We start from the raw sequence: 11,392 nt of genomic DNA on the forward strand, positions 1-11,392 counted from the left end.
GCAATCTATTTCTGAAAAGATTTACCACCTTGGAAACCCAAAGGAGGTTGCTGTGAGTCAGAATTGACTCCATGGCAGTGAGTTGGTTTTTTTTTTTTTTTGTAGAGGAAAGAGAAGCTCTGGAGGTGTAGTGGTTCAGGCATTTGGCTGATAACTAAAATGTTGGTGGTTTGAACCCACCAGCTGCTCCACAGAAGAAAGAAGGGGAGAATCTGCTTTCATCAAGATTTACAGCCTTGGAAACCCTATGTGGCTGTTCTGCTCTGTCCCTTAGAGTTGCTTTGAGTTGGCATCAACTTGATGGCAGTGGTTGGTTTTTTTTTTTTTTTTTTTTTGTTTATAGAGGAAAGGGTCACATTAATGTTTTTAACCCAACAACCTTTACGCTTTCATTTGAATTTTATGTCAATTATTACTCCTTTGTAAGTAATAACCTGATTTGTTGCCTTTGAGTCTATTATGACTCATAATGACACTATAGGACAGAGTAGAACTGCCCCACAGCTTTTCCAGGGAAGTAAATCTTTACAGAAGCAGACTGCCACATCTTTCTCCCATGGAGTAGCTGTGGGTTCAAACTGCCAACCTTTCAGTTAGCAGTTGAATGCCTTAACCATTGCACCACCAGGCCTCCTTTTGTAAGTAACAGGAAACCAAACTCAAATGGGGTAAATAATAAAGGGGATTTCTCGATTCAGGTAACTGGAAAGGTCAAAGTAGGGTAGGATTAAAGATTAGTTTGACTCTGGTTTAACAATGTTATCAGGAGCTCAGTTTGTTTGAATTTTGCTATTCTGCTTTCTGCAGTGTTAGCTTTATTCCAAGCCTGGCTTGTCTAATAGTGGCAACATGACTGCTGCAGATTCAGGCTTAAAATCCAAATACTTCACTTTCTGGAAGGAGAGTGAGACTTCCTTTTAGAAGAGTGAAAAATTTTCTTTACCACATGTCTCTGGCATATCTCCCCTCATGTCTCATTGGCCAAATTAGGTCCTATGTCCAAACCTAAACCAATCCTTTTGGCTGGAACATTGCTAAGTTCTGATTGGCTTGGGCCTGAGCTATTTGAACCAATTACTATGGTAGGGGAGAGGGATTAGATCAGTCAGGGCCTACACTTGAAGCTCTGTCCCAAATCACAAGGCAGCAGTACAGTTTGGGCTGTTGGAAGGGTAGTAGGAAGGCAACCATAAGGTCCTATATAGTCTTAATCAGGATAGCCAGTAGTTTTCAAAGGGAGATTCCATACACTTGGGGAATTAAATAATGGATGAATAGAATTCTCTTGAGGAACTCTGATTGATGTAAATAGTGGTGTTATTACTTGATGCTTGTTGATACCATCACATTGTTAGCTCTTCTTCAAAATGAAACTTAATCCTTGATTGTTATTCTAATTTTATCAGATGATCTTATTTACCAACACTTATCAGATCAAATGGATTCTTTTTTCTTAAAGAAGAGTATTTTTTTTAATTATGGGAAATTTCAAATATATAGAAAAGTAGAAAGAAGATGAAAACATATCCCTATGTACTCACAATTGGATTCTTTCAGGGGCGGATATTGGATACCTCTTGGAAAATGGAAGGAAAGCTATGGACTGTATCCCTAAGAAGATATGCATGCAGACAATTTTGCATGTCATTTCAAGGGGGCACGGGCCTTGCTTGAGAAGCGAGCTGTGATGCAGCCACATTGTACCTCACACTGGCAGGCACAGAGATTGTGGTTCTTTTGGCAGGCAATGAGTCTAAATGACTTAACTGTAGATTACCTTTACAAAGGAGGAGGACCAAGGAAGGTGAAAGTCCAGTTATTATGGTGATTTAATTTGTAATCTGATCACTAGCAATAAATATTTAACTCTGCTAGAAACATTCACCGAGCTTTGGTGGCGTAGTGCCTAAGGCATTTGACTACTAACCATAAGGCTGGCAGTTCAAACCCACCAGCTACTCCTTGGAAGGAAGGTGGGGCAATCTACTTCCATAGTGATATGGCCTCGGAAGCCCAAAGAGGGGTTGCTATGAGGCGGATCCGACTTGACGGCAATGGGTGGGTTTTAGAAACATTCACAGGTAGCTAATTGAGGATTGTTGGGCTTCTACCTTCTCAGCACAGTCCTTGTCATATTTTTTTCAATTGTTGTTTCAACAAGAATAGATTGAGCTATTTGTGCTTGCTTATGTTCCAAATGAGGAGCTCTGGTAGCATAGTGGCTAAAGCACTTGTCTGCTAACCAGAAGGCTGGCGGTTCAAACCCACCAGCCACTCCTCGGAAGGAAGGTTGGGCAATCCTACTTCCGTAGTGATACTGCCTCGGAAACCCAAGGAGGGGTCGCTATGAGTCAGGGCTGACTCGACGGCACATAACAACAACAACAACATGTTCCAAATATGCCAGGTTCTTGGGGTGCTAAGGTACATGTGACAGCCCGTTCTCTGGGTTTTAGCTACATCCACTTTAATCTTCTTTTGCTTTGAAGCCAGGTTTTTGGTAATGAGCACATTTTGACCCCATTTCTCTGAAGTATAAAGTTGAGAATTTTTTGTGTCTACGTGACATTAGCTGTTTTGCTGGTCTCTTTCTCTCTCTCTTACATACACACACACATTTATCATTATCCTCAGTTCAAAGCATATAACCATCATTGTTCCACACAAAGCCTCTTTCTTCCCTCCCTCCCTGTGTTCTATATTCTTCCTTCCACCACCCCACCCCACAACAATTTTATTGTGTTAATCTTAATCTTTTTATCTTTAAGTGTTTTTCTACGATTTATAAGATGCATGTTGTCATTTGAGACATGTACTTTTAAATGACAAAAATGGTATTGTGTTATATATGTTACTCTATTTTTGTCACTTGACACTGTATTTTCAAAAGCCCTCTGCTATGTGCACATTTGGTTTGTTTATAACTGCTGCAGAGGATTCCAACTTCCTCCATATCCATCAGTCCTTCCTTTACACCTAATCAAATGATGCCAAGAACCCATTTTGAAAAGATCCCACTTTGTACCTTGGGAGGGTGCTCTGGGGTGACTGCTAACCAGAAGGCTGGCAGTTCAAATCCACCAGCCACTCTTCAGAAGGAAGGTCGGGCAATTTACTTCTTTAGTGATACTGCCTCAGAAACCCAAGGAGGGGTCATTATGAGTCGGATCCGATGCGACGGCAGTAAGTTTTGTTTTGGTTCTGTACCCTTGGAAAGCCTGCCTCTTTGTAAGTCACCATGTCCAAAGCCCTGTACATGGAATAATTTGGGTACACAGGACTGAATTCCAACTCATGGTGACCCCTTGTGTGCCAGGGTAGAACTGTGCTCTATTGAATGCCAACTTTTCTGTTAACAGGTGAGCACATTAATGATTTGCAGCTATAGTTTTCTCTGTGCTCTGTGACAGTAGCTTTATTTTCCCTGTGCCTCTTTCCTTCCCACTTGGCATGAATATTGCAAGAGTTAATGATGGGTGAGAAAGGACTTCAGAGTCTGTGGACTTTCCCATTTATTTTTCATTACAAGTTTGTGTTCAGCATTCAAATTTATATGTGAATTATGGTTGCAATACTACAAAAAAGTATTTATTCATATAGGCAAGCATTGGAAGAAAACCCTTGATATGACAGAGTAGTTGGATTGTGGGGGAATTTTTATTTACTGCTTTCATATATTATTTTGGTAAAACACTTTTGCCAAGTTACATAATTAGATAGTTTAGCCTTCATCCTAATTGAAGGATTCTTTTCCCTGGACTACGTTCTGAGTTTTGGCCATGGGAAGTACAAAGTGCTTTTGTCCACTTGTATTATCATGCTACAGTATTTGCTGTAGTCTTAGGATCACACACAGTGGACACTGTTATGAACGTAATTCTTACATTCTGTTAGGGGATTATTTTAATTCAGAAATTAGAAAGCAGAATTTTTCAAATACTTTTTGAACAGAGGGACTAGCAAGGCTAATAGCTTTATATTCCTTTTTCACTCCCCTCCTGACTCTCTAAATTTATTACTAAGGAAGGTGTGCTGCTACTCTGATATTTTTTAACCTTTAATATTATTTTGATAATATTGTATGTTTGTGATTTGAATCTTATTATTTTGGAGGATTACTTTACCGATACTGGGATATTTGCTTGGTTTCTTTATTTACTTTTGTCTATCTCCTTTCTTGTATAATCTCCTTATCCACTGAGGAGAGGATTTTGAAATGTCAATATTTTCTTCAAAAGAAATTCTGAGGCTCCAGGAGATCTCATTGCATGAAACTGGTGATGGCTGTGCTCTAAGAATGATGTTTCAATGTATTGTTTAAAATCAGAATCTTAATTTTCTTGTCTGCCTTGAGCATGATGCTCTTTTAAGAACTATAGTTAAAACCTGCAAAAGCTGAAACTATGTAAAATGCAATCCTGTCAGAGAAGGAAAATGTGAATATTTTCCACTAAAATAAGCAATAGAAAAGCAGTGAGACGACACCCTGTCAAAAATGGAAAATTTGCAGAGTTCCAGAAAAACAAGGCAGTCCCGTTGAGTTCCAGCTCTCACAGGTTTCACAGGATGCATATGCGATCAAATTGACAACAGCAACTCGAAAGATGAGATAGGAACCTTAGGGAGCAGTGAGTTTATGTTAACAGGAGAGAACTCAGAAGAGGAGGGCGAGAATGGTTGCACAACTCAAAGAATAATCAGTGTCACTGAACATTGTTGAATTGGTGCAGGTATTGCTGTGTATATTCTCAACAACAAGATAAAATTAAAAACAAACAAAAGTAATCTTTATTTTCTTATTTAAAAAACGTTTTCTTGTTTATTTAATTTCTTTGTATCTTTCTGATTGTCTGCTGCTGTCCTGAGAAAGATTTGGAGGGTACATTGAACTCTCAGAGTTGAGATACTTAATCTCTTATTTGAATTCCATGACTTTTGGGGAAACATTACCTATTCTCTTTGTTTCTCCTTTTCTAAAAGAATATTTATTTTTAAAGAATATTCTTTCATTCAACATATATTTTAAAGTTTCTGCTTAGTGACCTCACTAGGGAAGAAGTCGGCATGTCTGTCAGGAAAGGCAGGAGAGCTTGCCTAGTACTGAGTGTTCAGAGGTCTGAGAACCCAGGGACAGATGGCGTAAGGCCTTAGAACTAACATTTAATTCATGAGGAAGTGTTTTTGTTTTGTTTTTCTTCTTTTTTTGGTTCTACTTCCAGCTCTATTTCTGTATCACTGCTACCTGCCTTTGGCCCTCTTCCTACAAGAGAAAAGTAACTCCTGCTTTCAGGTTTTAAAAAAGCTGCAGTAGAGTCTGTTCTGATTTGGTTTTGTGGATGGGGATTGCTTTTGTAAACTGTGCCTGGCAAGCTTTTCTCCTGGCCTCAAGGTCTCTCCTTGGTGGTAAATATTCCCCCTCTGGATTCCTAGGGGCCAACGTGAATGCAGCAAAACTTCATGAGACAGCCCTTCATCACGCTGCCAAGGTGAAGAACGTGGACCTCATTGAGATGCTCATTGAATTTGGAGGGAACATATATGCCAGAGACAACCGAGGGAAGAAGCCTTCTGACTATACATGGAGCAGCAGCGCCCCAGCAAAGTGCTTTGAGTACTATGAAAGTGAGCCCAGGCTTTTCTTTGAGAGTATTTCTACCCGTTAGCCACCAGGGATCTTTGGGCCATCTTTTGTCTTTTGTTCCCAGTTTGCTATCCCTCCTTGAACTCCAGTTGAGAGCTTTGCCTTTAATCTGCAGGTCCTGACCCATCACCTCTAGAATACATTTTGAGTACTGTGTCTGCTGAACCTGTTTGGTGCTGATGCTCTTACAAGGGTGCCTTGTAACAGGAGCATTAACTAAGCAGAGTAGAACCTGTGGCCTGGAGCAGCAGGAAGCTAGCACCTGCCCAAGCACTAAACCTCCCACCAGTGCCTCGTTTGTCTGCAAGTTTTACAGATGAGCCTACTTGCCACAGATGAACTCTTTGCTGACAAATCTGTGTGCCAATTTATAACACTATGGCTCAAAATAAATAAATAAATAAATAATAAATTAAATTAAACACCAGTGGACCTCAACCGAATTCTACTTCCTGATTTTCCTTTCTCAGGTCCCTGACTGTCCTTTCTAGTAACTTTCCAGATAAGGCATGTAGGTTACAACCTATCTTTAAGGGCAAGGGAGGTTTTTCCAATTCCATCTTTGTGTGTATTATGTGTAAGGATATTATGCCATTACCTTAAACTATCTTCACATACTTCCTTGCTCTTCCCACCCCCTCCCAGAGACACCTCTGACCCTGTCACAGCTTTGCAGAGTGAGCTTGAGGAAGGCCACTGGAGTAAGAGGACTGGAGAAAATCGCCAAGTTAAATATCCCTCCCCGGCTCATTGATTTCCTTTCCTACAACTAACTGAGCTACAGGAACAGAAGGCCTGGAACAGACTGGTGATTTACTCTGCACTGCCATCCTCTGTGCTCAGTGTGGGACAGAAGAGGATTCTGACTTGTTTGTCTGAAATAGTGTCATTGTTATAGCTAAAACCAACAATGGTCCCTCAAGTCCCTTTTGGCCCTCCTGTTTCATCTTTTCTCCAGAATCCTGGAGGGTGTCTCCAGCAGGGCTTTGAATCATTCTGGGTCAACCTCCTGCTGAGACTGCATTTCCATCCCAGGTATTACTGAATCAGAATCTACATTTCAACAAGATCCCCAGGTGATTCTTACGTATACATCAATACGTATGATCTATACAGTTCACCTAGGGATCTAAAATGTAGATTTTCATTCTGTCTATTTGGGGTGGAAATGAAAATTCTCAGCAAGGGGTTGAACAGCAATGAACTGGTTCCAAGCCCTGTTTCCAAGGCACCTCCACTTCTGTGACTGTGTGCTGGTCCTCACCAGAACTTACACATTAACTCCAGCATGGTCACAGCCCTCCCGTTTTCTTCTTTTTACTGACTTTCTTTAAGGTCTTAGAACAAGGACAGATTGATTGTTCTAGAAGTAAAGGGGAACGCCAGACAAGGCTGGGGATTCAGGGTGCTACTGGTGATTTTCATAAACCTAGGAGGAATGGCACCTGGCCTATCTCCAAGCTAGCACAGGTGTGGCCATGCGCCTGCCTAGCAGGGCTTGGCCCCTTTGTGTTCACAAGGAAGAGCCAGTGCTCCAAAGCTGGGCTGAATGGGAAGTTGGAGTCCTGAACAGGTGGCCTGGGATGGCTGCTTTGCTGACATCTTTCTACCTGGACCCTCTTTTCTGGAGCAGCAGTTGGCACATTCCAAGACCCAGCTGTGCTAAGGTAGACCCATCACTCAGGGAGCTCTTTACAGTCTTAGTGGGGGAAGGCTTCAGCTTTTTGTTCCCCACAGCTAGCAGTGTTTATTAAGAAGTTTTCTTTCAGTTTTAGGTCTCAACTCTTGTAAAAAGTTATATAGGAAAATAAAACTTTTAGAGTGTATGTAGGATGCAACACTAAAGTTTTGTTATTGAGTCTTTAAAACAAAAGCTTATGTGAAGGCATGTTAACTTATCTTCTCATGGGTAGTTATTAAGCCCTTTCCTATGTAAAGGGCTGTCAGGAAACTCTGTAAAGATTATTTCCCACCTCTTTTTACAGTTGCTATATGAATTCTCCCACCCTAAATTTTGTTAATTCCTTGAAGCTTTAAAACTAGTAGGAGTCACCAGTACACAGTGGATACCATCAACCATTTATTCGTCCATTTTGCAGATATTTATGGAGCATCTGTTATGCTTAAGGCACTGAGAACTGCATAGTAATCAAGACCAATGATCAAAGGCAGGAAAAAAAAATTGTTTTGCAATTTGATCCTACAGTAATAAAGAAAACCCTGATTCTGTCTTATAAACCATGAGGTGAAATAATAGGTTTAAATTTAGATTGCATTTACCTAAGATTCTGCATCTTAATTTTTCTTTTTTAACTAGGAGTTAGAAGAATTTGCATAACTCAGCTATATTGGTTTCTGGGGGAAATGGAGAAGACACCACCTGTGAACACTAATGTTAGAGTCATGCCTGAAGCCAACATACCCAAAAATGGGAACATGCTAGTCACCACATACTCCCAGGGTCTGTGTGGGCCTTCCACCCCCAGAGAATGCTTGGCCGAGGCAATGCCAACTGCACTGCACCACCAGAGGCATCTCTGCAGGGTTACATGGAGTCATGTTACTATTGTTAGGTGCCATTGAGTTGGCTCCAACTCAGTGACCCTGTGTACAACAGAATGAAACTCTGCCTGGTCCTGCACCGTCTACATAATCCCTGCCATGCTTGAGCCCATTGTTGCAGCCGCTGTGTCAATCCATCTCATTGAGTGTCTTCCCCCTTTTCACTGACCCTCTACCAAGCATGGTAAACTTCTCCAGGGACTGGTCCTTTCTGACAACATGACCCAAGTAGGTAAGACAAAGTCTGGCCATTCTTGCTTCTAAGGAGCATTATGGTTGCACTTCTTCCAGGACAGATTGTTCTTCTGGCAGTCCATGGTACTTTCAGTTTTTCTCACCAACACCACAATTCAAAGGCTCTTCTTCGGTCTTCCTTATTCGTTGTCCAGCATCTGAGGCAATTGAAAATACCCTGACTTGGGTTAGGCACACCTTAGTCTTCAAAGAGACATCTTGGCTTTTTAGTGCTTTAAAGAGGTCTTTAGCAGCAGATTTACCCAGTGCAGTATGACGTTTAATTTCTTGACTGCTGCTTCCGTGGGTGTTGGTTGTGGATCTAAGTAACATGAAATCCTTGACAACTTCAGTCTTTCCTCCATTTACCATGATGTTACTTATTGGTCCATTTGTGAGGATTTTTGTTTACATGGACCCATAGGTCTGGTGGAAAATCTCATGCTGGCTCCCATGGGTATTTTCCATCTCCAGTGCTTTTGCCACTCTTATTATGGTGCTCCATCTTATACTGAAAATAAGACCCACTTCCATTTGGGTATAGTCTTAAATCATTGTTTTAATTGATTGGGGTAACCATTGTTTCTGGATGCAATAAAAAATAAAAACAGCTTTGGGCTCTACCCCTGTTCATCTTTGGAACAGAAACTTGCCTTAGCAAATAAGTCTGATAACATCACACCATATAACACACCATAACACCACACTAGTACAGAATCAGGTCCCCACTCTCTTATTGCTCAATAAAAGTTGTTGAATAAAGTTGATCCTTGTGTTCATGTGACCCTGTTCTTGTTGGGGGCAGAAGCACTGGGATGGGCTTCATCTTTTTTGAGTGAAGAGGGGTGGCTGGCATCGTCCTTGTGTTTTAGAAGGTCACACCTGTCAAGAAATCATAACTACCTGCCTCTTCTCCTGGTGCTGATTTCATGCAGCCCTGATGGGGACTTTCAGCAGAGGAGACACTGCCCAAAAGACATGTTTGTCCACTACTCTGGGCCTTTATTTTCTGAGCTGCAAAACAGGGTTAACAGGTCAGACTCTGATCATTAAAAGGATTTGATTACCATCCACTGAACTGATGTCTTTGTTTTACAGGTTAGAAAAAGAGGTCCCACTAGCTTCATAAGTTTTATTGTGAGGCTGAAATTAAATAATTAATTAAAATAAATAATAAAGTTAAATAATTAATTTAAATAAATAATTAAACGGTGTTTTTTTTTTTTTTTGGGGGGGGGGAATCACTGCCATTGAGTTGATTCTGACTGACAGTGACCCTCACAGGGTTTCTGAGGCTGTAAATCTTTACAGAAGCAGATGCCTCATCTTTCTCCTGCCAAGTAGCTGGTGAGTTTAAACTGCCAATGTTTTGGTTTGCAGCCCAATGCCTTAACCACAATGCCACCAGAGCTCCTTGATAAGTAAAAAACTGCTCTCTAAATTTAAGTTATGTGGTTATGACTACTGTGATGTTACTGATGTTGTTGTTGGTAGGTGCTGTCGAGTGGTCTCTGACTCATAGCAACCCTATGTACAGTAGAACGGAACATTGCCCAGCGCTGTGCCAGCTCCAGCATCCTTGCTATACCTGAGCTCATTGTTGTACCAACTATGTCAGTCCATCTTGTTGAGGACCTTTCCCTTTTTTATTGACCCTCCACTTTTATCAAGCATGATATCCTTCTCCAGGGAATGGTCCATTCTGACAACATGACCAAAGTAGGTGAGACGAAGTCTGGCCATTCAAGCTTCCAAGGAGCATTCTGGCTGCACTTCTTCCAGGACAGATTTGTTAGTTCTTTTAGTAGTCCATGATACTTTCCGCATTCTTCGCCAACACCACAACTCACAAGCATCGTTGTCCAATTCTCACATGCTTATGAGGTGATTGAAAATACCATGGCTTGTGTCAGGTGCATCTTTTTCTTCAAGGAGATCTCTTTGCTCTTTAGCACTTGAAAGAGGTTTTTTGAAGTAGATTTGCCCAGTGCTATACGTCCTCTGGGAGCTCTGGTAGCTGAGTGCCTAAAGCACTTGACTGCTAACCAGAAGGCTGGAGGTTCAAACCCACCAGCTACTCCTCAGAAGGAAGATGGGGGAATCTACTTCCGTAGTGTACTGCCTCAGAAACCCAAGGAGGGGTCGCTATGAGTCGGGTCCGACTCTATGGTACATAACAACAACAACATACATCGTCTGATATCTTGACTGCTGCTTCCATTGGTGTTGATTGTAGAACCAAGTAATACGAAGTCTTTGACAACTTCAATCTTTTCTCCATTTATTGTGCTGCTGCTTATTGGTCCAGTTGTAAGGATTTTTTTTCTTTATACTGGAGTGTAATCCGTAGTGCAGACAGTATTCTTCAATCTTCATCCTTGAAGTGCTTCAAGTCATCCTTACTTTCAGTAAGCAAAGTTGTGTCCTTAGCGTATCGCAGGTTGTTAATGAGTCTTCCTCCAATCCGGATGCCATGTTCTTCATATAGTCCAGCTTCTCAGTTTATTTGCTTGGTGTACAGATTGAATAAGTATGGTGAAAAGATGCATTGAATGAATGAATCCTGATGCATTCCCTTCTTGATTTTAAAGCACATAGTTTCCCCTTCTTACTGATATTTGTAGCTTTTATCTTGTAAAGGAGCCTGGTGGAACAGTAGTTAAAGTGCTCAGCTGCTAACTGAAAGGTTGATGGTTGATGGTTCAAACTTATCAGCTGCTCTATGGGAGAAAGATGTGGGTTCCATAAAGATTTGCAGCCTTGGAAATCCTGTGGGGCAGTTCTATTCTGTCCTATAAGGTTGCTTATGAGTCGGTATCAACTTGACAGCAGTGCATTTTGGTAGATCTTACAGCTGAAGCTGTTCTCTCTGAGTTTGGGATAGTATCACCTATTTCAGGAATAATATATTCAGAAGACTTCCCACTTTGCATTTTAAAACTTAATGTACAATTG

General features: G+C 41.1%; 1 protein-coding gene across 1 annotated transcript in view; it reads left to right on the forward strand.

The window, feature by feature from the left end:
- Positions 1–6,414, forward strand: part of ASB13 (ankyrin repeat and SOCS box containing 13) — a 24,734-nt gene extending 18,320 nt beyond the window's left edge. Inside the window, exons 5-6 of the mRNA XM_042780230.1 lie at positions 5,431–5,622; positions 6,287–6,414. Coding sequence (XP_042636164.1) covers positions 5,431–5,622; positions 6,287–6,414 — 320 coding nt within the window. The remainder of the gene's footprint in view (positions 1–5,430; positions 5,623–6,286) is intronic.
- Positions 6,415–11,392: the final 4,978 nt, after the last annotated feature.

Source organism: Orycteropus afer, unplaced genomic scaffold, assembly GCF_000298275.1.
Source record: "Orycteropus afer afer isolate SDZICR_OR568_19922 unplaced genomic scaffold, OryAfe1.0 scaffold00028, whole genome shotgun sequence".
In the NCBI taxonomy this organism is placed as follows: Eukaryota; Metazoa; Chordata; class Mammalia; order Tubulidentata; family Orycteropodidae; genus Orycteropus; species Orycteropus afer.